The 26,151-nt window shown below is 41.8% G+C and overlaps 1 protein-coding gene across 2 annotated transcripts; it reads left to right on the plus strand.

The window, feature by feature from the left end:
- The first annotated feature begins 229 nt into the window (after positions 1-229).
- On the plus strand, positions 230-22,157 carry NUCKS1 (nuclear casein kinase and cyclin dependent kinase substrate 1). Of its 2 annotated transcripts, XM_083745637.1 has the most exons (8): positions 244-520; positions 8,751-8,800; positions 10,585-10,690; positions 11,314-11,366; positions 11,609-11,758; positions 14,183-14,335; positions 15,433-15,582; positions 17,314-22,157. In XM_083745637.1, exons 1-8 carry the CDS (start codon positions 504-506, stop codon positions 17,511-17,513), a joined length of 879 nt encoding a protein of 292 aa, XP_083601763.1. In that variant the 5' UTR covers positions 244-503; the 3' UTR covers positions 17,514-22,157. The 2 variants fall into 2 exon arrangements, with proteins under 2 accessions (XP_083601764.1, XP_083601763.1); XM_083745638.1 differs by lacking the exon at positions 15,433-15,582 and having other exon boundaries at positions 230-520.
- The last annotated feature ends 3,994 nt before the right edge of the window (positions 22,158-26,151 follow it).

The following is a 26,151-nucleotide window of genomic DNA, read 5'->3' on the forward strand; positions in this document are numbered from 1 at the left end:
TAGGGTCGGAATCCAAGCTGCTGCCGAATCTGCCATTGTGAAACCCCGGCGGGTTTTTCTGGCTGTTGTTGGCTGTCCGCTCTCATATCAGCTTTAGCAAGGAGCTCCCCTCCACCGCCTTCACTCCTCCCGCTCGCAGGGAAGGAGGCGGGGCAGCGCTTCCGTGATCGTTCGAACAGGCCAATGGGGTGCGGCGACGCTGCGAGGCAGCCAACGAGAAGCGTAGGGAGGAGATGCCAGCCGAATAGGTTGCACCGCCCTCTCAGCTCGGCGCATCCCCTCTACTGGACGAAGTGCGACCATTTTGCAGGGGGGAGAGGCGAGTGGTGGCGATTGACGGCGCACAGGAGCCAGATCTGGGGTGCGGGGCGGCGGCCTGAGTCGCTGGACCCGGGGACTGACGGCCCCCGGGAGGGCGAGCGAGAACGGCGTCGACCGGGCTCGGTTCTTTCGTCTCCTTAGGCACCCGTGCCCGCCTCAGGGCCTCCGTTTAACCCGCCGAGATGTCTAGGCCCGTCAGGTGAGTCTCCTTCGCGAGCGGCGTGTGGCCTGCGGGGCTGGCTCTGGCGGCCCTCGCTCCCGCAGGCCACCCACGGCCCTTCGGCGGAGGAGCGAATGCCCCGGGCCTGGTCCCACGCGACGGGAGGCGAGGCGGCCTGGAGTCGGGTATGGCGGGAGAGAGGGGAGGGGCGTGTGCAGGCATGCAGCGTGCTGCTGCTGCTGCTCGGCGGTGGGGGGCGGCGGGAGCGGGAGGCTATCGCACGCCGCCGCTGCCGCCGCCCTGCAGGTCCCTTCCCTACAGGATGCAATGCTGCCCCTGAAGGTTAGCGCAAGCAAAGTCCACGTCTCTGCGGGGGAAGGAGGGGTGGCTGAGCCCGAGGCTGGCTTCGTGCACGTCGCCCGCGAAAGCGTGGACGGGAGGCCTGCCTCTCACGCGCGCGGCTGGCTCCGGAGAGCCACTTGCGCTCTTCCTCCGGAGGAATCTGGTGACGGAGAGGCACAGCCCTTTGCTGCGCCTCCGTGTTCCGAGCAGCAACTTGCAGGGGCGACGTGCTTTTTTCTGTGTCTTCTTGTACAGTATGGCTAGCACATCGGCGTGGGGGCGGGAGCTCGCTCGCCAGAGGACAGGGTTCGTAGAGCCAAGGGAGTGCTCCCTAGTGGGGAGGCGGGCGTGTTTGCAATCAGTGCATTTCGTGAGGGGCTGGAAATGATGCTTCTTGCAGCAGTGGCTTCATTTAAGTAGACAAGAAACGCCGTTTTTAGACGCCTCCTGCGCTTCTTTTGGACTGTAGCAAGCCTGGAAAAGAAGAACTTCTGTGTTTAATTGTGTCTTTGAATGTCAGTATCTGTGGCATTTATACCCCATTCTTCCCCCAAGGAGCTGAGTTTGGCATGCATGTATGTCCCTATATTCTTACAACAACCCTGTGAGCTAGGTTGGATTAAAAGTGAGTGACAGGCCCAATGAGCATGATGGTTTACAGGGGATTGGAGCCCTATTCTCCCCATGGGGATGCAATAATGCAGGAGCAGGGCTGGCTCCAGGGTTTTGTGGACCCTTGGGCAGCAGGATATCAGTGGGGTACTTGTTCCCCTCAACCCAATATGATAGATACTTATAAAGTTACTGCATTTTTTTTTTGTCTAGTTATGCTTATGTGGTAGTTGTACCCAGTTACTTGGGAGCAAGGTCCATTGAATTGAATGGACAAGGCTTCTGAGTGGACACATGTTGGGCTGTTAGTTTGCAATCCTATACACACATTTCTGGGAGCAAGTCCCATTGAACTCAGTGGGGCTTACTTCTGAGTAGAAGCTTACACATTGTTAATATTATCTAGTAAGGCTCTAGAAATCTTAGTGCAGTTTTCAAGCCATTTGGTGACTTCACAAATATTATCATATAATAAGGGTTTAAAATTCATGACATATGGATACTTGGGCGAAGGCATAGGAAATGTTTTTGTTTCTTTAAAAGCATAATGTATCTGCTTGCAGGTAAGTAGTTTGCCACCCTGCTGTTGATGCTGCCCTCTTCTGCTTGCTTTCTGACATAGACACACACTGATGAATGGGTGCACACATCAGCAAGTGACTGGTCTAGTACTCAGTCTCTTTCAGGGCCTTGCTTCTGCAGTGCACTGCTTGAGGCATGTCTTGATACACAGCCTCTGGTGCCACTGTCTTGCTTCCATGAGGATGTGCCTCAGCAAAAGCAGCAGTCCAGCCAGCATGCTTTCTGCCCCCTTTTCCTGAAGGAGAGTGTCAGGGGGCTGTCTCAGCTGTAGAGCACCACAATAGGCAGGGAAAGGGTCTGTCTTTGGTGTCTATACCTTTTGGCTTCACTACTAAGGCCAGCCAAAACCAGTGGACTCCTGCTTATTATATTATTAATTACTTCCCAAATACCTCATAGGATTATTAGAGCCTATACTTTGATGCTGTATAGACATTGTCCCACATTGATGAACTGATTATGATTAACAGCATAGTCCTAAACCATGTCTACTCAAATGTAAATCCTTTGGATTCGGTGAACCTTACTCCTGGGTAAGTGGGGTTAGAGTTGCAAGCCTGAGACAGACTTTTGTGGGTTGATTTTCAGCTACAAAAATAAAGTGTATTTATTTAGTTATTAATTGGAATGATACAGGAAAGGGTTCACGTAACTACTCCATGGATAACATTGCATCATGAGAATGTAACAAGATTTTGATTTGAGATTAGTATGCCTGACTGCCACTTATTTTGCAAATGGAGTGAACTGCATTGTAAAGTGTTTCAACTGCAAGTGTGCAAGTGCAAATAGCAGTGAGGATAAAGTGCACACTTTGTGCATTTTTTAAGAAGTGAATTACTTAGCAAATCTCATTTTCTATCATGCTGACCATAAGGAATATATAAATAGCTTTAGTCTAGCTTGAAAATAAAGTTTCCCCACAAAATCCTTCCATTCTACCATGTCAAATGCCTTTGCTGCATCCAAAAACACAAGTAGTCTTGGTGGTTTGCTTATATGTGCATTCTTGCTAAGGTTAATGACTTTTGTTATGCTTATATTAAGTTGTTTGCCATTTGTGATGTCAGTTTAAAATGGGTGGATGTAGTCAACATTTATTTTGTTTAATAAGTCAGGATCCTGCCCATTATCTTCTAGAACAGAGCGGTCCAATCTCTGACCAAATGGGTTGCAAGAGTACTTTGACACAGAACCTGCAGGACCCACACTGAATTAAATTTCCATATCATAAATTAAAGTATTTGTAACATAGTTGATGTTATTTAATATTCACATTAGTGGTTAAGAGCGGTAGCCACGTAATCTGGGGAACCGGGTTCGCGTCTCCGCTCCTCCACATGCAGCTGCTGGGTGACCTTGGGCCAGTCACACTTCTTTGAAGTCTCTCAGCCCCACTTACCTCACAGAGTGTTTGTTGTGGGGGAGGAAGGGAAAGGAGATTGTTAGCCGCTTTGAGACTCCTGAAGGGGAGTGAAAGGCGGGATATCAAATCCAAAAATTAAATACACAATAGATTTAATATGTTTACTTATTAAACAAAATTTAGTACACAAACATGTATGTGCTTTCATTAACAACGGAGACATTGAGTCCCTGTCAGGATAAAAGGCGGGATATAAATAATAATAATAAAAAAATTTAGAAGTCTTCTAGTAAAAAAGATTGAAGCCTCTTGTGAAGCTAGTAAATAAATGCAGCCAAAGGTGTGGGGTATTTAACGGCTGCCTCATTCTCACCTGCCGGCTGGTTGCCACAGCGCTGCATGGACCAGCCTCCTGAGCAACATGGACTCCAGTATGATTTGCCCCCCCTCATATTACAGCACTAAGCTCAGGATGATCCCCTATGTTGTGTCCCTGTCCTCCAGCACCCCCAGCATTGCCCACTCCCCCCCCCTCAGCAGCACTCTGGTACTCTCCTGGCATCCATGGGTCCTGTTTCTAAACAAAACGCTGGAAGGCAGAGAAGGAGAACCTGTCCAAGGCAGGAGCACCCCTGGTTTGGGAGTGGTGAGCCCCCCACCCCCAAAGAGAAGGGAATATGGTTTGGACTGGCAGAAGGCAGCTACTGGCAGCAGTGCAGCAGATTCAGGAACTGCCTGCTCAATGTCCTGGGTTGGGGGAAGCAGGAGGCTGGGAGTTTCAAGTCCCGAAGGGGAAAGCAACAAGGCCATGGCAGAATATCTGCCCTGAGAGCCCTGCCACTGGGCATTAGCCTCCTGCCCTCTGGACCCAGCCATGTACAAGAAGAGCAGAGGGGCAGTTTGTAATACACAGTGGCACACCATAGCCAATCAACCCCACTACCAAACATCTGGCCGCTGTCCAGTCACCTGGCATGCCTGTGGCTGGGGAAGTGGGGGACCAGGACTTCAATGACACTGGAGCGTAACAATTCCCTGCTGGTGCTGCTGGTAGTTGACTGAGGTGGGAGAGAGATCTCAGATGTTGGGATTCCCAACAGTCCTTTGGTGCTTAGCGAGTGCTGCTAAAAGACCTCAAGGGTCGCATGCGAGTTGCATGTTGGACCACCCTGTTCTAGAATATAGATACTATTTTAGTGTGTATATTTTATACATTTGTAGCTGTTTGATTGTCTTGCCTGCTTCAAACTCATTAATTCCCTTGTAGTATGGGAAAGAAGTTGATCTGTGTTTGGCATATACACGCAAACCCTTAGAAACGAGCTAACATGTAAATGAGCAGAGAAGCTTGTTTTAATTTGTGCAAATATTCAGTTCAAGGATATAAAAATTAATCATTTGTTACAATGTTGATTATTTTTCAGTTCCTCTCTTATTTAATATCTTTCCTATAGTTGTACTGGGAAAATTTAAATATGCTTGTGCAGCTTGGGGTACGTGCTGTTTCATTCTAACAGTGGGTATATTTGTAAGTATTGTTGATTGTACAAGCCTATAATGTGAACCTCAGATGTGAACCTTATTGAATTCAATAGGATTTACTCCCAGGCAAGTGTGAAGGATTGAAGCCATAGGCTTTTAAAAGGAAATTTCCTCAAGGCCAGCAGTACAGTTTTTGCAAAGAAACATGTAATATAGTTTATAGGTGGTATCAAATAGTGATCCACCATTGGTGGAAGGAATCCCATCAGCAGGTATTTCTCAATTCCCCTCATGTCATTCTGTAAATATTCTGTAAATATGAGGCAGATTTAGAGGGGTTGCAGAGAGCTCCAGGGGGAAGGGAGATCGCTGAATACTGCCTCCTTCACTGTTCTGCCACAGAGTCATCACTGGATGCCACCGGATGTTCTAAAGGTAGTCAAAGGTAGTTCTAAAGGTAGATGAAACATAGAGATGTGAAGGCAACGGGCGGTGGAAATAGTTTTTTTTAATAAAAAGAATATACTCTTACAAAACATTTCTATTTTAGAATGCTTTTCAGTTTTTTTAATGTAAGAAATAGTGCAGCATGGGAAAATAATTTGATATTTGCTGTATTCAAGATCAACGTGCATTATTTACACTGGATTCATTCTTACAACCAGACATTTCATCTTTGTCACACTGTCCGTTTTGCATGCTTTCATCTGTAGAGGGAATGCCTTTAAAATATCTCCAAATGACAGTGCAAGGGAACCAACCATCCTATAAGCCAAACTAGGCTCAGAAGGGGTCCTAATTTGGCTTTTGAGGCCATTTCCCCAAAACCATATCCACCTGCCTCGCATCTAATATCATATGTGATATGAGGTATGGGGCAGGCAAAGGTGCACTTGAAATGTACAATCTAGATTACTAAGGGTTGTTCTTTTGCATCCAAGCAAGGATTGTCAGCTTTATAGCGAGCCTGGCAGCTGTGTTGTTGAGTTCCCGATCAGCTGATCAGCACTTACAGTAAGCCCAACACTGTTTGAAATCAAAGGAACATTTCTACTTTGAAAACCATCTTAAGTTCACTTTGCCTTGGTCAAACTCAACTGTCATAAGAATGAAGTAGCAAACAAAAATGAAATGCAAATGTCTAACAGGTAGAAAGTTACTGGGCAGACTAGAGCAGTTTCATTTGGTGTAAATGAAATGCCTATATTTGGCAGGCAAAGTGTAAATACTCATATTTGAGAAAGTGTCAGATTGAATCTCCATTTGCTTGGAAAAGCCTATTTCAACTCAGTGTATCAGATAGTAGCATTGATTCAATTTAGAGAGTAACTGCAGTGGGTATCTTGATTACATCTAAACTATTAAATATTTAAGAAATGTAGTGCTTTTAATTATGAAAATTGAAATTTTTTTTTATTTTAAAAATATTTTTATTCCTTTTGTATATTCACATCTTTGCCTTCTGCATTATACAGATTAAAAACCCTTAGAGCAGTGGTGTCCAAACTTTTTTCAAAGAGGATCAGGTTTGATGAAGTAAAGTGCCGACCAAAGGTGTTAAACTTTTTTTTATGATTGAAGTTGCTGAGGGTTTTTTAAAGATTTTACCTCAGGAAATAAACTGCCACAGGGGCCAGATTAAACCGACTGGTGGGCTGGATTAGGCCCCCAAAATGGACTTTCAACATGCCTGCCTTAGAGGAAGAAAGCATGCCTTTCCTAGCTCAGTAATAATTATGCAGATAGTAACTTTAACAGTTTATGTTAGGTTTAAACAGGCCCAATAAGTTTAAGAAATAAGCTAATGTGAGGTATGAACACACCAAATACATTAAATTATCTGGGTCATTCTGATATTTATTTTGCTGTTTTCCTAGAATTGACTCCTCAGTTTTATTCCCAAATTAGCTTTGTTCATTGTAGTGATACAAAGCATAAAGTGAGTAAGGGGTGCTTGGCAACATCATTGTAAGTGAAGTACAGTAGTAATTTTGTTGAGGTCTTCTCAATTCACTTGAGTTAGTTAATTCATTTTTTAAGGCTTGCTTGATTTTCTGCAACAGGTGCCTACTGCTTAAAACATACTCCAAAGTCTTGCATAATAAGGCTAGGTCAAGAGTGGGGAACTATTTGTCCTGTTGGGCCAAATCCTTATTGGTTCCCTTCACTGTGGACCAGCTTGACAGGTGGGTAGGATAATCCATCTGTCAAAAACATGTTCTCAAATGAATGGTAGGTGGGCTGTCACGGCCACTTGTCAAAGCCCTTTGCGCAGCACTTCCCAAGGGCTTGACAGCCAACTGGTGGCCAGTTGCTTGGAAACTGCAGCAGAAGGAGCTTTCTACAGAAATTAGCTGTGTGATTTGAGTTTCCCATGGGAAACTCAGTTACCCAACTGATTCTGCAGGCTTGAACTCCAGCAGGCTTGAAGCTGATGGTCAGTGACTTCAGCTCTCCTTTTTTCAGGGATTAGTTGTGTGATCAAGTTCTCCACAGGGAACCAGGTTGCACAGCCAATCCAACTGCATTACCTGCCCTACACATGACATCAAGTGTGGGGCAAGTGGGTGTAGTATACATATTTTAAACTTCATTTTCTTTACCATGTCCAGTTTTCATATTCATCAAATATTACCATTACAATTATATGATCAAGTACAGCAATACAGTCAACTCTCAACATGCTAGGATCATGTTCTGGGGATAGTACATAAAGCCGAAATCACATATAGTCCAAACATGCTCTCCCAAGGTGAGTGAAATGGTGGGTAGGATTGCCAGCTCCCCCCACCTTAATTTCAATGTTATATCAGCTAAGCATGTAAAGCTAAATTTGTGCAAGATAGATGTGCTTAAGTTGTGAATTGACTGCATACAATTAAATTGGGTGTCCTTGTGTTTAGAGCATCCCTGCCAGATAAGAACATTTGCATCAGAAGATGCACATTTCCAACATCAAAGATTCTTTTCATTTAGTTTTAGAATGGTTAAGTATCAGCTGTATGCCACTTTTTTCTTAAAGTAGTACGCATCAATAGCTTGTTAATTTTTCAACATAGCCTATTTCTTATCAATATTTTTTAATTCCAAAATTCTCATTGATGTATTTTCTAGTTTCCTTTTCCAGAAATCTACTTAAACTATCTCTTATGAATACGAAACTAGAAATTGTTTAAAGCTTCAGTAGACTAGAAAGCAAGAGATAGGTGGGAACCCCTGGGCGTTTAGAAAAACTGCTGTAAATCATTCTGAGCCCATGGAGTAGCAGGATATAAATAGATCACAGTGGAACCAATTTCCTCTCCATCCTTCAAAAGGGGAGGGAGACCCTGGATGGATGCTGTGTGTGCGCGCGTGTGTGTGCTTGCACATGCACAAGCACACACACACCCTCCCATTCCCCTTTGCATTGCAGTCCAGGTTAGGGGCTGGCTGAGCAGCTTCCTATGTTACCAGTCCTCAACAACCATCCCGCAAACTAAGGCTATGGCCAGGTGATTAAGGTTTGAACTGTCAACAACTTAGGAGCTATGTGGGGGAAGAGGAAACTGAGGCCTCATGTTGTCTAATCTGGAAGTATTGTGGGCACACTTAGCAGCATTGCAAAGCCTCTTCCACCGGCCATTTCCTATAACTTCATTCATCTCTAAAAATGGGTGTATACAGTCATCAGTAGCAAAGGTTGCTGCTTGAAGTTTCTTGCTTCCTTCAGGAACCAAAGAGTATCCCGTCGGTGTCATTTGGATGCCTCTTTAAAGTGGTTTGACGGATTGAAATCTAGTCTAGGAAAGCAGTATATTGGTGAAGGAGTCTTTGTTATTAACATTAATTGTAGATGCTATAACATTTCAGTCTGCTTAAACTTCTGTATTTCTGCCCTTCTAGGAACAGAAAAGTGGTGGACTACTCACAGTTTCAGGAGTCAGATGATGCAGGTAACTTTAAATCTGTTGACAGTCTTTGGCAGCTACTTAAAGTGGTGGGCACTGCATGGTTTAAAGAGCAAGGGTGCTTCTAAGCTGTGTAGTTTTATTCAGCCAAACAGTAAGCATAATGTTTTAGCAAGGGGTGATGCAGATGTGCTATCTTGAATAGGTATTTGAGAGTTGCTAGTTTGGTCAACATGTTGTTTTATCATGTGGCTTTTTAATTTCCATTCCTCTGAGGCTCTCTTCCTTCTTGGAGTACTGCAAGTGAATTATATTAATGTTTCTGGAACCTCTACAGGATTTTTTTCTTCCTTTCTTGGAAAGCACACATGCTGTTACTGTCTGATGAATGAAGCTGCTATGGTGGTAATTAATGAAAACAAAATATGGTGCTATCCTATGTTGTTTCTAATTTTATTTTGTTGGCTATTCAGTTATAACTTGTGCAAGATCTTCACCAATCAAGAAACAACAAGAACTTACCAAGGCATTTAAAGCCAACCAGCTGTTTGTGTGTCTGTCGAGCTCTTAACTATTGTAGTTTGGCTTATGAATTAGGTTTGTATCCAATGCTAATCCTGCTCACAGTAGACCCATTGAAATTAATGAACGTAAATTATTCATGTCCATTAACTCCAGTGGATTTATTCTGACTAGGACTAGCATTGGATACAACCCTTAACCATTTACCATCTTTATTTTTTTTAATAAACCAAAAACATACCCCAATAAAATCCATCATGACAGGCAGACTGTGGCAGTAGGCATAAGTGCAGTATTGTTGTGAAACCTGTATTTCAGTTTCTAACTTCCTTTTTATTGATTGATATGCTTTATGCACCATCACTCAACAGGTTCCTAGGGCAGCTCTCAGTATTGCAGCCAAATATTAAGTATTGTATATTGTTCCTCCTCCAGGAAACTTTATATGAACTGAGTGTGCCTTACAGCACACCACATCCAGGGATCCACTGTGGCTTCAAGTTGCAGTGGATTGGGAGCAGTGGGCAAAATACTGTGGTGCGTCCATCATTATACTTCAAATGAAACCCTGATAATTTGAGAAATCCTTATTGTATGACACTATTGTTCACCTATGTATAAAAGCGGTTGTAAAAACAATTGACAACTGCTCATTGCTATTTGGATATAAACCAGATAGTCTGCTGTGGTCTGCCAGACAGAGAAATTGAGACGTTAAGGAGATCTGTATTCAAAGGGACATCTCCTAATCCTTTCATAAGTGCATACTTCTTTCTGTTGAACAAATCTTGATGATCCTGTTGGCTATGTCTTTGAGCCTTTATCTGACTTCTAAAAAGCAAGATTTAGCTTTCAGGCTAAATCTGACTGACCAGAAACTCAAGGGTATTCTCCCATTTCCAGATTTATACCCTACATCCTAGCAGTGCCTTCGAAGAAATGTACAACAAAACTGCCATGTTATTTTACTGGGGCTTTTAAATATTCTCTTGAGTGTTAATTTCCTCTAAGTATGAGTTTATTTCAAAAACCTCATAAATTGCTGTTTAATAGGCATTACTTGCATTCCATATCCAAACTAATTAAAATACAGCCAACTTAAAATGAACCATAATAGTTGCAGAGAATCATCAAATCCAATCTAAAAGACTACTAGGTTTTCAGCACACCCAATTTTCAGTTGTTTCATGGCATTTTAGCAGGATGCTGTGCTTAGTGCTAATCTTTCATGGTTATACCATTTAATTATACTATATGGCAAACCTGTAATCATCCACAACACCTGTTTTATCCCACTTACTATATAGATGAAGAATATGGCAGAGATTCAGCCCCTCCAGCCAAGAAAATTCGTTCATCACCAAGGGAAGCAAAAAATAAGAGGCGGTCTGGAAAGAATTCTCAGGAGGATAGGTAAGCCAGATGCCTACTACTTAAGTTTGTTATATAGGTGGCTTTAACTTGAGGACCTATACACTTTTCCAACTTAGATTGGATGACTAGGAAAAATGATTTTTTATATATACACAGAAAATGACAAATATAGTGCCCTATACTGTGTGTTTCAATAAAAGCTTTTTTCAAATAAATTGTGGTTCTCTTATTCTGGACTTCTTGCCTTTCCTCTGAAATGGGTTTTGGATTTTTTATAAGCTGGTAGAGTAGTAGGGGATTGTTGCAAACCTCAAAGATAAATATCATTGCTATGCAGATTTTATAGTTAAAATTTGTATTGTTTCCTTCAGAATTCTCCCTCCTTGCAACTTGGGAAGCACAAGAGTTGCTTCAGCAATTAAGCAAAATTGCTTGTTGTCTGAAAGCTATATTTAGAATGATGCAGTATAAAAGTACTTTAGTAGATATCTTTTTATTCCTGGAGTAGATAATAAACTGAATAGAATTAATAAATTCAGTCAGGTCTTTTTGTTCAGATGAAACAACCTAGCTGCTTTCCTCCTTTACCTCAGAATGCACTAATAATAAAATAATCTTCATGGTTGTACTTGAATTAGATCTACTAATTTTCCTTTTCACAGTGAAGACTCAGAAAAAGATATGAAGACAAAGAGAGATGATTCTCACTCAGCGGGTAAGTTATGCATCTTACTATATAGATAACCAGGTGGAGTTCTTTTCCCTGCCATTGCTTCTGTCAGAAATGTTGACTGTGTTCTTCTCTAAATTGTCTGTAACAGTATCAAATGCACTTTCCTTTGTTCTGCGCTTGCTCACTGGTCTTTAGCATTGAAGCCTGGAATAGTCTACCATTTCTGATTGTGCTTCCCTGCAGTAGAAGGCTAAGAATAACTTTTATCACCATTTTTTCCTCAGATGAAGATTTTGGTAGTGAGGATGACTTAGGAGCAGATGATGGCAAAGCTGATAGTGACTATGAGAGTTCTCAAAAGAACAAAAAAGGGAAAAAAGTGAAACCTGACAAGAACAAAAGAGCAACTTCCAAATCCAGGAAAAGGGCTGCAGGTAAAGGCTGTGTAAATCAAGTAACTCACTATGACCTGGTTTGCAAGTCACATTCAGCCATAGTTAAAATCATGGTTCAGTGGGAATGAGCATTGTGCTGGGTGCACGCTACTGAAATCATGGGCACTTCACTTTTCTCCTTTCCTCTCCTGCTTCTGCCATGTTTCCGGGAAACAAGCTGTGCTGTGGCTTGTATTGGCTCGTGGTTTGTTCCTCTCCAAAGAAACCATGAACAGAAGCCAAGGTTTGTTCTTGGTTTACCATTTATGGTGTGTTTGGAGAAAAACCAGGGACGCATGATTCACATGACATAACTAGCAAGCCCATAGTTTGTTTCCTAGTACAAGGGAGGAACAAAGTGTCTGTGTTTTCAGCAGTGTGCAGAAGTGCCCTGCACATTCACATTAAGCCAGGGATGGAGAATCTCAGGTGCTGGGGACAAATGTGGCCCTCCAAGCTTCTTTATCTAGCCCTCAAGACACTCTCTAGGCCAAAATCTGTCCCCAGGCTACAACCCTCATTGGTTCTACTCTACTTTCTTGAGTGTATTTACCTGGCTGGAATACGTCCTTGAACTGTGATGAGGCTTCTTGCTTCCATGTTAGAGGATGGAGAGGTATAGGAGAAGGAATAGAAACCTCTGGCTTTTGCTTGCCTGAAATGTAGCCTACTATAAGAGGAATATCCATTGCTGCACTCACTTTTGCCTTTAATCTCCACCCATCACTGGCATTTGACCCATTCCAATGTGACCTCAAGCTAAAGATGTCCCCCACCTGTGTATGAAGCAGTAGGTAATGATATGTGCAACCTGGCCTACATTAAACTTCAGCTTCCTGCAATATATTTGTATCTATGGATTCAGTTAATGCCTATCAGTGCAAACTTAGCCATGTCTGCTGATAAGTCAGAGTAAATTCAGCAGGGCTTATTCCCAGATAAGTGGTGTTAGGATTGCAGCCTTAATACATGTCATCACCTGCATAACATCTTACATAGACAATTTCAGGTAATGCTGCTTCAGAAAACTGAGGGAGGACCCATTTCTTACTTAATTTAACCAACTTGGCATATCTAAGCAACCATACATATTAGGTGTGGAAGACTGGTCAAGTTATAGCTAAACATGTTGAAGAATAAATATTATTGCACATTCTGCTTCCTCACTGGACTTGCTTCAAAGCTTTTTGTAGCCTGTGCTGCTTAGCACAGTCCCTTCAGCCAAAGGATGTACATTAAAACATTCATCAGTTTTGAATAAACATACATAAATTTATTTGTTAACACAATAGATGGATAATTTAGAGATTTTTACATTTTTATAATATGCAGAGAACAATATATGTTAACAAACCAGAAAGAGGAACTGAGGGAAGTTGTAGGGGGGAGGGAGGGGGTATACGGGGGTGGGAGGGGGAAAATTGGGGAGGAAATACAGTTGTTGAAATAATTTGTTATGTGAAAATAGTTAATTTTTTTAAAAAACAAACAAAAACAACATTCATCAGTAACTGTTCTTAGGCCACAATACAAACCCACATCTGCTATGCTGGGGAAGGCTTCCCCCTCTGAGCTCAAAAAGACCTCTGATCACAGAGTTCTGTCGAAGTCACTCTTCCAGGGGTGAGCTCCCTGTTCTGCCTGCTGAAGTGCCCACAAAAATCTCCAGAATGCTTTTTTGAGGGTGGGATCCTGAGCCAGCCCCACCACTATCACTTGGCAGCCTCAGGCCCAATCAGCTGCTCTTGCTGCCTGGTGAGGGTTGGGATTGTTCTACCCCGGGCCAGCCAGCCAAAGACATTTTGGCACCTGAGGTGAACCACAAAATGTCAGCCCCCTCTCTGCCAGGGAAGAAGGAATGAGTGAAGATCTACATCAGGTATAACAAGTAAATGAAGATCTACATGGGGATCTGCTGCCCCTGTGGATCCAGCTGCCTGGCATGGTCACATTACTTTGCCTCCTGGGTGAGCTGGCCCTGGCTCTATCCATCCTTTTCTGTCCTCATTTGATTAGCATCCTGGTTCTGATTTTGGTTATACTTCCCTTTTTAAAAGAAAGAATCAATGCTTATCCACAAAGCTTTGCTACCTTTTCTCAGATGAGAGAGCCAGAGAAAGGAAATGAACAGTATGTTATGGAAAAACTAGCCCTGCTTCTACTGAGTTCCATTTCCAGTGTAGAGAGCAGCAGGTTAAGCAGTGCTGGGTGTTCTATTATTTACCATTACAGATGGGTATTTTGCATGGAGACAACTTCAGAATGATTGAAAATTAGAAGCTTTCAGATACGTTTGGTGTTCAGCAAATCTGAATTATGTCATGAATAGATAAGCCTTTATTTCCCCCTAGTTTCTTCCCTACCCCAGTTGGAAATGTGTGCTGTGCTGTCCATCTTCAGTGTTATTTGGTGACTTTATAACAGAGGACAGTGAGGATGAGAAAGAAGATCAGAAAAATGTGCGCCAGCAGCGACAGGCAGCATCCAAAGCTGCTTCCAAGCAGCGAGAAATGCTCATGGATGATGTGGGCAGTGAGGAGGAAGACCAGGAAGAGGAGGAGGCATCGTTTCAGGAAAGTAAGTGGCACCGACCGGCACACACAAATGTAGAATAGGAGTGGGTTCGACAAATTACATCCATGCTTGATCTATCCAAGCTAAGCTGCCAAGGTAGGCAAACTTGACATTTCTGCTTCTTGAGTATTGAATGCACTTCATTGTTAATGTACTTAGTGTCCAGCTTGGCTGTTGACAACAAAGAGGGAAGGGAAAACAATGCTGTCCCTCAAGTTCAGGGTCCAAATCTTTTAGGACATGTGGAGAGCTTTTAGTCAATATTTCTATTAGTAAGATACAAACTTGCCATATTCGTCACTGTTTTATCTTCAGCACTGGACAACAAACTGAACAGGCCACTTTGATTACAAATACCATCCTATCTGGCTTCAGGAGACAGTAAAGGGCCTCAAATCCCCTTGTGTACATGGTTAGCAATTAAAAATCAATATGTGGTAAAATGCCTGCACCTCAGATTTTGCTTTCTTGCTTGTCTGTTGTGCAAATTGACATACCCTTGCTCTAAGTGATGAAAAGTGGGGACCCGTTTGATATTTGCTGTGAATGTGTGCAAATAAACAAGAGAAACCCAGTGAGCTGATGAACTAGAATCATGGACATCTGGATTCAAAACCTGGAAGTCTGTTATAGGAAGCAGTAAGCTACTGCTATTCCATATATAATAAGTTACTGGTGTTTGCTTCTGAGGGCACTTCTACAGCTTGCTACAAGATGGAAGACCATATTGAACAAGAGAACAGACATAGGCTGGGAAGGGAACTCATATAGAACCTACAGCAGCTGGCACAGGAAATGGTCAGGATGAGCCTCCATGTAATTGCTCTTGAGGGAAGGAGAAATATGCCTATGCCACTGCTGTTTTAAATAATTGTGCTGCTTGTCACCAGTCATAAAGCAGATTTACATGAGGAAATACTGAGGCGCAGAAGTCCTGATTTCTCCAAGTTCTAGCAAGTATGTTACAGGATATAGAAGCCAAGAATGCTGACTTCTATCCCTTGATCAACCTACCAGACTTTCTCCCCCATTCTGTCTCTCTTCCAAGTGAACAAGGACAGCCCTTCTTAGAGACATTTCATTCCTCTCTCTCTGCACAGAAGAGTCTGGCAGCGATGAAGACTTCCTTGTGGAAGATGATGATGATAGTGACTATGGCAGTTCAAAAAAGAAGAACAAAAAAGTGGCTAAGAAATCCAAACCAGAAAGGAAAGAAAAGAAAATGCCTAAACCAAGGCTAAAGGCTACAGGTGAGCTCAGCTTGCTTCCCCTTTGCACCTGTTAGGAATAACATAATGGAAATTTGCTTGCAAGTGCTTATGTTTTCTCAGCTCTTCATCTCTTGTGCTTGAAAGAATAGGAAGCAATCAATTTTCAACTAGCAATTTATCCCTATTAACATACATGGCAGTCTGTATAATGTGGTAGAGCTGATTACTGGAAAGTTCTTGTACGGATTGCTCCTGATTTCAAAGAAGCTAGTGGCTGTATCAGGATGGGATTCTATGAATTCTTGGTTACCAGTATTGTGTTCAGACCACTTGCCAGTGCTGATTAAAACAGGTGATGTTCGTGCCTACCAATCCTAATAAATCCCCTTTGTTCCATTAGGCGAGAAAATAATATGGTGAATCTTAGCACAGTTCCAGGTGTACCCAAAGCTACATACATCCTGAAAGCATAAATACTCATTTGGTTAAACCTTGTCTTAAGAAACGTGTAAGCACAGTGCGGGTGGAAATTTTTTTGGAGGCTTGGATTAAATTATCTAAACAATTACTTGGATAACGGGTATGCCCAACTGTTATGTTCCTTTAAATATCAAGTGTATCATGATTCTAGGAGAAAGGAAGAGATGGTCTCCTAACCTTTAGCTGCTATACTGAAGGAGAATTTTAGAATAAATGCATTCACGCTGGCTGTGTTTTCAGCCTAAAATCAGTTACAACACTTGAAATGCTGTGCATTATTTAGGAGTATGTACAACCATGTAATTGCCACATGCCCAGCTTACATTACACTAACCCTGTGATGCCTTCGTATTTTAGTGAAAGTCATTCTGTTTCAAATTTGCTTTTATCATAACTGGCTGCTTACCCTTGGAGAAGAGAAAGATGGTGAGCATCAGTTCTAAGAAAGTTTTAATGGCACCTTTAAGAAGGATGTGGGAGAGGGTGCCTCATTGCTGGCACATTTTATTGCTGACACAATAGCAGGCTCTCATAAGTCTTTTTAAAATAAAAATTAAAAAAAATACAGTTCTTATTGGGCATTGGCCTGAGCACACTAAGCCCAAGGAAGACAAACAGCCAGTAGCTTAATTCTTTACTGACAGCATGCACTAGAGTAGCTCCTAAGGTGCACCAAACACACACACACACACACACACACACACACACACACACACATGGCAACTGAATAACTGGTACTCCTTCCCCGGGCTTGTGCTCTGAGCTGGACTGTTGCGTCCACATGACCCTGCCTCCACTCACACTTAAGTTCCCTTCCCTGACAGGGTATACACAAACAAGCTGTGACTTCTACACTGAAATCGCTGCTGTGCCTGTCTCTTCAAACCCGTCCTGGGAGACAACAGGGAAGGGGACGGAGGGGATTCTACCAGCCTGCCCCTCTCAACAGTTTCTTCCTCTGTTCCTGACGCATCCTGCACCCCTTCCACTGTCTCTGACTGTTCAGACACGTGGTCCAGACCAAGCTCCTGCCTCACAGGTGGCACAAAACCCCATAAATCACTGACCCCACCCCCTGGATCAGCCTCAGGGGGCCTCTGCTGGCAAGCATCATCTTGTAGGAATTTAAGTTATGTTCAATAGTACTAATACGTTTTCATTCTTACATTACCAGATTGAAAAGTTAAGAAAGGAAAAACATATTTTAAAATGTGCTCAGAAGCTGATTTTTTTTAAAAAAGCACTAATTGTAAGATTCTTTGTTACATTTTGATGCTTTTCTTCCTTCAGTTACACCTAGTCCAGTGAAGGGCAAAGGGAAGGGAGGCCGTCCCACAGCTTCAAAGACATCAAAAGAAAAGACCCCATCCCCAAAAGATGATGACGAAGAGCCTGAAAGTCCTCCAGGAAAGAAGAAATCAGTTAGTCCTCCTCCAGACAAATCTGGGGATGAAGGGTCTGAAGATGAAGTCCCCTCTGGTGAAGATTAAATGGTGGTGTGGGAGAGAAACTTTTTTTGAGAGAGCGAGAGAGAGTAAGGAAAAGAGAATATACTTAGGGGGTAGAACATGGTTTTGGTTGTGGCTTGACTCATGGGCTGTGAATGCCACCTTTACTTTAGCTGTTTTAATAGTACAGTACTTTCTTCTTTTTTTAAGAGAACCTTTACACAATAATGATTTGACGTCACAGTCTCTACTGGCCATTCCGTTCTCCCCAACCAAATTTGAAAGCCATTTAGATTTAAATTAACAGCATACTAAAGATATATTTTTGAAGGCTTACTGCAGTTGTAAAGCAATAAGGATGAGGCTGATACTTGGAAATCATAGTTAACTAATGGTATAGGTTTTCCAAAGCTGCAGAAATTCTTCTAAGGCAACTGTTGCTTAATTGAATCCAAAACAAATATATTATTGCACATTGCATTTCCTTTGACATAATTAGTATATGAATTAGTTTGAAATCCATCATGGGTTTTAAGTTCCAATATTCTGAATGTTTGGGGTTCCACAGTCTTGTTTTAATGACCATTTGTTCTGTTCTATTTTTCAGTCTTCTGAAAGACCCTACCTGTTCATGCCGTAGATACTATTGCTGCTTATTGATAAGGATAGGATTCCATTTGGCAGAATTGCATTCATTTTTTTCCTGACTCTCATTCATTTTGAAATGTCCATCTTTTTATGCTGCTTTGAAGCTTTGCATAAAATTTAAAGCTTGGTTTCAGGGAGATTTTTGGAAGCTGGAACAACTGTTTGGAAAAGTTGGGATGGGAGGCTGAGAGAGGTATTCTTTAGAAACATGGAAGTGACTTTATATATTGGCACAGTGTCTTTTTCAATCCAAGAGTCATGGCTTAAGTACTCCTTTCCCTGAGATCCTCAAAAGTCAGACTACACAGCTTCCACCAACAAGGGGTTTAATTTATCCTGAACCATCATTTCCTTGCTTAGTTTAGTTTCCCCTGCTTTCTGCTTTCTCCATTGCTAGATCTTACTTATTCTCTAGTTAGCAGAGGCCATATACCTAGGATAAGTGAGGAACAGAGTGTGAACTGGAAGACATGATGTAGCAGAAATAGTGCATCTCAAAATCAGGATATCTTTCCAGTGCGCAAAACAAGTTTTCACTGATGTATCAGTATTGCCAATTTAGACACACGACAGATTTTGCTTTTCAGTCCCAGGTAAAGGAACTGCAGTATTAAGAGTGAGTTGGAGTGCCATCTGCTTTACATCTTCCATTTTGTACAGTTGCAATAACACTTTCAACCATAATCTCTTTGCAAATTGATTTTGAGTATCAGTGTTCTGAAGCCAGATCCTTTGTCATCTGTGCTAAGATGGTTAAAAGTATAGAGAATGCTATTCACAAGCATCCTCTTCAAGGACAAGGTCTTCTTGACTAGTATTGTAAGGCCATGCAAAGAATATAAAAGCAGTGAAATACCATGTAGGTTCTTTCTCTCACACATGCATACACACATGTGGCATAGGTATGTGCTTTTAAACCTTGGCTTCTTCAGACTTCTGTTTATAATAGCTCTACTTGTGTCTACATGACTTCCACTTAATGAAGCACTTGGTGACCTAGTCTATTTGGCTGCTCCAAATGTACACATTTTTGAGAGCTTAGCTCTAGCCATTATGATCAGCCAACTGCTTATTGCTGTCTGAATATGTTTCTGCTGCTGATTCACTTATTTTGAAAAATGTGTGTCTTTTTTTTCTTGGCATCCTTTCTTTAACACATTCAACAGTGTATAGGATGCATAAGGAAGTCATCAAGACTCCTGTTTTTTCTTCTTCGTTTATTTGAACCCATTACCCCCTTGAATTTTTAAAAACACGTCTGTGTATCAGATATTGTACATGATGGAGAGCAGGCTATTTTATGTTGAATCTGTGAAAACCCAAACTATATGCTATGATTTTACTGGGTTCTGCATATGTCTCCCTGGAAGCAAATATTTAGAATATTGTGAGTGAAAACATTTAACTGTTTTCTCTCACCATTCTTTATAGTCCAGAGATTGAAGGAAAGTGTTTCCCTCCTGCAGTCCATGTAACACTAGCAAAATAATGTCAATATTTTAAACTTGTAATTCTAGTTTGCAAAATCAGTTTTCTCTGCCTCTGTGTATATGGCTTCTGAGTGCAGTATTCTAGGGATGTGATAGCCGTATCAGTTCACTAGTTTGTCCCTTGGAACAAGTATTGCCAGAGAAACAAATCGGTATACTTCAGTGTGAGTTACTGTACATCGATTGCTTCCTGGGAGTGGCAGGTTATTTAATAAGATTTACTACAAATTTGCTGAAAAACCAAAAGCAAATATTTTCAGTGTATCGTAAGTTTTAGCTTTGCAAGCAACTGTGAAAGCAGTAAGGGTATAAACAGAATTTTAGTAGGGGTTTGAAAGGGTTTTTGCAGCTTACCTTGGGGACTTGATGAGATAGTGGTTGCCATGGTGCTGAAGAAACAGCCAGCACACCTTAAAGGTGAATATCCAAGTATACTCTAGGATGGCTTTTACTTTTCAATCTAATGTTTTAGGGCAAATCAATAAAACCTAAATCAAGGGGCTTAGTGCTCAGTTTAATCTAACATACGAATCGTGTATAAATATATTGGGAGAGATGGGGAAATGTATATACATTCAGGTGGTCTGTAAACCCTTCTGGAATTGTTAGTAGGGAAGATGTGATGCAGATACTGAATATACTCAATTGTGATATGCCTGCACCAAGTACGGAAACGATTAATTATGTGGATTGAAAATACTTTTTAAAACTTAATTTTAAAGCATGACTCCCAAGTACAACAAACAGCTAAACTAAGGAGTGGAGGTGGGGCAGGACAAGAGCTATAACATGCTGGAAGCTTATGAGCTGTAGAAATTGGTGCTTTTGCTTTATGTAATTTTTCTGTGGAGTGTTTATTTTTTTAAAACAAATCATAATGTTGGCACATTGTTTTATAAAATAAAAGGAAATTGATTCCTATGATTTTAGCTATTCGGAAAGTTACATTAGTGCTTCGTGGAGGAATTTGACTGTTTCCCCCCTTCCCTCCAAATATTCATTGAATAGGCTCTGTGTGGGGCTTGGGTCCACCTGTTACTGAAACCCAACAACCCTTCCCTCTTCTCTTCCCCCTCCTCTTTGGGTTGCATTTGGAACAAACTTGTGGAATCTTGGGCCCAAATGGAAACTGGATAGCAAATCTCCTCTTGGGCATGGGGTATACTTGTAATAATTTAAGGACCCATAATTCACTAAGCTGACAGTTGCCATGGGTATTCCTCCTTTCCCCCCATTCTCATTTCAGTTTGCTTCACTGGGTAGCTCACACTTGGTTTTTCTTCATGAAACTTTTCTATCCCTTGAAGCAGAGGTTTTGCCTTTCAAGTCTGTTAAAGCATTCACTATATGCTGTGTTGACCACTGTTGAGAGTTCCTGTTGCCCCACCTGCCCCTGTACAAAACTGTAGAAAATGGAATGGTTCCATCAGTTTGAGCCTGCTTGGTGTGACTGCAAGATACCATTGTGCATATGCTTTGTATATCTGGGGAGGGATTTTTATAGGGGTTTGGGGCAAAACAATACGCAAACTTGCTTTAAGCCACAATAACATGAAAACCCCTTCAAGTATCTTGTGTGAATGGGAGTGGGTGTGCGTGTAAGCGTGCATGTGTGGGTGTCCGTCTGACAACTTAATGTGTGTTAGAAATTTGTGAACTTTACTTTTCCCGCAGAAACAGTTATTACAAAAGTTGTATATAAGAGAATTACATAATTTGTTTACCAGGAACATGTCACAGTAAAACCCTGAACTATTCTCAAATGTAAAGAGGTAAAAAGAAAGACTCCAAGTGGGGCAACTGCCCTTGGCATCAGCTACAGGTTGATGAAATGGAATGCAGTGGATATTTGTCTTGGGTGTTCACTACCCTGTTGAGTTCTTGGTCTCCCCTGGATTTTTTTCGTGGCCTTGAAAGACAGGCTGCTGACTCAAATATGGCACTTCAACTGGTCAGTTATCTGAAGGAATATTGCTAGACAGGATGCCACAGTCACCAGTCCTATTAATAGCCAATAGGGTTGTCATTCCCTTGACAATGAAATCTGCAGCATGGTACTAGAAGTTCAGTTTGAATGTAACATTAATGCTTTATTTAAAAAATGCATTTTTTTAAAGAAAGGGGGGGTTGAAGTGAACATGACGTTGTTGACCATGTTCGTGAATTATAGATGCAACATGCATTGGTAGAATTGTGTGATGGTCTTTTGTGCTACTTAATTTTACATATTCCAGTCTCTGTATGTACTTGCAATTAAAAAAAAATTAACAAACCTTGCTTTGCTTTTTATTGAAGGGTTCCCAGGACTGCATATCTGCTCCTGAGCTCTGTTTTAAGTATGTGTATCCTTGGCTTGTATTTTGTATTAAAAGAGAACATGGAAAAGAACCCTTTATTGTTCAGCATGTTGGATTTGTGTCCCCCTCATTTTTTTCTCTTTTTTTGGGAATATATTAAGCAACTTATTCTTCTGTATCTTTTTTTCTTTTGTAAACTTCTTGGTTTTGTTTAAAAATGGCTTTATAAAAGGGCTTTTATAACCCATAAATATGCCTTCTGTGGTTTTTCCACTCTTTATTGTATAATGCCTAGCATCAGTTCTGCATTTGCTTTTAAAAAAATCATTAATAGTCTGCAAGTAAACCTAGAAATTTTGTGTTAAGACCACTTATCTTCTGTCCCGAGGATTCATGTTCAGGGTGCAGCTATTCTTTAACAGCGTAATGCTAATGATAATCCACTCTGAAGTAAGTCCTTTTTAATTCAGTGGGGCGTACTCCCAGGTAAGTGGGGTTAGGATTGCAGTCTAAGTCTCTAATGAGTCTAAGTTTGGTGAGTCTAAGTCTGGTGAGTCTAAGTCTTAGACTCTAATGAGTCTAAGTCTCCCAGGTAAGTGGGGTTAGGACTGCAGTCTAAGTCTCTAATGCGCTCTATAAGACGCAACAGACCATAAGACGCACCTAGTTTTTGGAGGAGGAAAAGAAGAAGAAAAATATTCTGAATCCCAGAAGCCAGAACAGCAAGAGGGATCACTGCACAGCGAAAGCAGCGATCCCTCTTGCTGTTCTGGCTTCTGGGATAGCTGCGCAGCCTGCATTCGCTCCATAAGACGCACACACATTTCCCCTTACTTTTTAGGAGGGAAACAGTGAGTCTTATAGAGCAAAAAATGCGGTAACTACTTATAGAGTACTTATAGTCTACTTAGAGTCTTATAGAGCAAAAATTACGGTAACTACTTCAGCAATGTATTCCTACACACACTTTACTCAGAAGCTTTGTTCAGTGGGTCTTACTCCCTTCTTTGTTAGTGTGTTTATGATTGCATCCTGAGGGTGAAATACCGTATTTTTTGCTCTATAAGACTCACTTTTCCCCTCCTAAAAATTAAGGGGAAATGTGTGTGCGTCTTATGGAGCAAATGCAGGCTGCGTAGCTATCCCAGAAGCCAGAACAGCAAGAGGGATTTCTGAGATTCAGAATATTTTTTTTTCTTGTTTTCCTCCTCCAAAAACTAGGTGCGTCTTGTGGTCTGCTGCGGCTTATAGAGAGAAAAATATGGTAATTTGAGATACCTTTGAAATTACAACCATATGCAAATCACAGTGATTTATCCTGCATAGTTATGGCACTGCTGTGAATTTGAAAAACAGTTTTCAGTAGATATGCAGGACAAAATGGATACTACATCCAATCTTGTACACAAGCAGAAGTCTACACGAGCAGAACAATGTTGGCTACAAACTAAGAACTTAGTATGTCATCCTTAGAACTTTATAGTAATGCTAGCAAAGCAAATGAGTATTTAAAATATTATCTTTGATTTACAAGTGAGATAATTAACTACAGTATGTGCTATTACTGATGGTAGCAGCAGACATGTGGTTGGGGGGGGTAATAGCAAGATACAAACAAGCAAAGAAATTTGGAAAAGCAAGGTGTGTGTGTGTGTCCCAATCACATAATATGGAATGTTAAGTGGGAAATGGGAAACCTGACAATGGGATGAGCAGGGAATAGAGTGGCTGGAATATGATGTTATAAATGGATAATCTCAGATTCTAGAAGCTATTTTTAAACTTCCCTAGGGATGGGGCAGTAAGCTGCCCATCCATGAAGAAATTAAATGCAGTGGGCAGAGGTATGTCTATCCATAGAAGGAGGCCCAAAACAGGCTAATGAGAACTGGACAGCTGACTGACCGGAAAGCGGGGAGGGAACTGCAGCCAATTCCAGTACGAGTCCCATGGCTTATGTAGCCAAAATGGTGCTGCTCATGCACAAGAGAAGTTTCAAAAGACTTTGGTTAATCCCAAGGTGTGCAATAACGCAATCCTAGGGGAACTGCAGAATAGGCCAATAAGGACAATTTCTCATTAGCCCAGAGAACACAGGCAGGTGGACTGAAAAATATGGGAATGGAATGAAGTACCATTGAAGCTGGCACTGAAGAGGAGCACACTGCTGCAACATGGTTATGTGTCCATTGCTCAGCTCACAGTCAATACAGTCAAACCTCGGGTTGATTGTGCTTCAGGTTGAGCGCGTTCGAGTTGCGCTCTGCGGCAACCCGGATATAATGGAGTGCGTTACTTCCGGGTTTCGCCGCTTGCGCATGCGCAGATGCTCAAAATGACATCATGCGCGGAAGCAGCAACACATGCAGACGTGCTGTTGCTTGTTGTGTTCGCATCCCAAGGTACCACTGTACAGAACATGGTTTGCCTAGCAAATCAGGCAAAATAGCACATGGCTTTCCACTTCTGCTTCAAAACATACTTGGGTATCTGCTCTAGACCGTTTTTGGCTTCTTGCAAAACAATTCTAGTCTGTGGGAAACAAGACTATAGTTAAGTTAATTCTAAATGTCCCTGTTAATATTAGCAGAAGGAGCATATAGCCAAATGTTACTCAATGCAGGGTGAAGAGTTTACATCCGTAGCTGTATACATAATCTAAAGCAGCAGAGGGCGTACCTCAACCTCTGAATTGCTTGTTTCTGTGCAAAGGAGCATCTTTGATTTTTGAGCTTTCTGCATTACAAAAAGTACTGGTTCCAGTTTTGCTGCTTTTGCAGTTTGGGTAAATGTTTGTTCATGCAAATTAACTTTTTTGGCAGTTGTAGTAACATTGAAACTCACTAATTTATGGGCCAAATATATAACTTGAGCACAAATGGAGACAAAAGTATGACCCAATGCATCGAAAACCACCAGAGGGAAGAAACCTTAAAATTGTATCCCATTAGCTTGGTTTAAGGAACTGATCCAGGAGTTTTGAATTTGAAAGTAATTTTGATGGAAGTGCACCTGTGGTTGTGACTCCTTTAATGAATCTTTTCATCTTTTCCCCCAGTTCTTCGGTACTAAGCTAATGCCGTTCATTCTTGCCCCAATAACTGAAACAAGTTGGGGAATGAAGTACCTTTAGCACAAGTGTTAGGTGGGTCCGTCATCTTTCCGTGTTTACAATCCTGCTGTAGCAAAGCTTTCAGTGACTTCATTAGGTTCTTAAGCACAGCAAGCTGGTCACCATTGCTCATCTATGCAGCTAATATCACTTGTTGAACAAGAGAACAGGCAAAATACTTTAGAAGAGTATAGAAAGATAGCAGTTGCTGCTTTGCTAGTATTTAATCCTTGCCTGCCTTGTCATGACAGATTGTTGTTATATATTGCATTTATATCCTACTATTTTCTCCATGGAGCTCATATTTTTCCCCATCTTCAGTGTGGTGTAGTGGTTAAGAGCGGTAGTCTCATAATCGGGGGAACCGGGTTCGCATCTCCGCTCCTCCACATGCAGCACATGCACATGGGTGACCTTGAGCTAGTCACACTTCTCTGAAGTCTCTCAGCCCCACTCACCTCACAGAGTGTTTGTTGTGGGGGAGGAAGGGAAAGGAGAATGTTAGCCGCTTTGAGACTCCTTAGGGTAAAGCAGGATATCAAATCCAAACTCCTCCTCTTCTTCAATCCTCACTACAACCCTGTGAGGTAAATTAGGCTGAGAGGTGGTGATTGCTGCAAAGCCGCCCAGTGAACTACTTGGCCAAATGGGAATTTGAACCCTGGTCTTCCAGGTCCTAGTCTGACACACTAATCACTACACCACACTGGTTACCTCCTTATCCTACTTTTGCAGCATCTCCACTTCTCCACATCTGTTTCATGTTCTAGTCCACATGAATAAGGTTTTGACTGCCTTGCCGTCCCCTCTTGCCACTGCACAGCTCAGTATTTTCTTTTGTGTGCATAACAGATTTATTTTGATGGATAGCCACAGAATACAACTTGCCATAAACAGTATGGTGTGGTCAAGAATGTGTGTGCATAATATTAATTTGGAGGCCGAAGTCATAAATGTAAGTTCTTGAAATCTCTGTAATGGTTTTTTGCTTGCTCGATTCTCGGTTTGTGTTTGACATGAGTGGGATGTGCAATGGGGCATCTTTCGCACAGCTAACATTGGAAAGCCTGGCTGGTCCAATCTTGCAAACAAAGTTTCACCTGAAACTGTTCACATCTTTACAAGCTTCACAC

Source organism: Podarcis gaigeae, assembly GCF_964106915.1.
Source record: "Podarcis gaigeae genome assembly, chromosome: 6".
Classification (NCBI taxonomy): Eukaryota; Metazoa; Chordata; class Lepidosauria; order Squamata; family Lacertidae; genus Podarcis; species Podarcis gaigeae.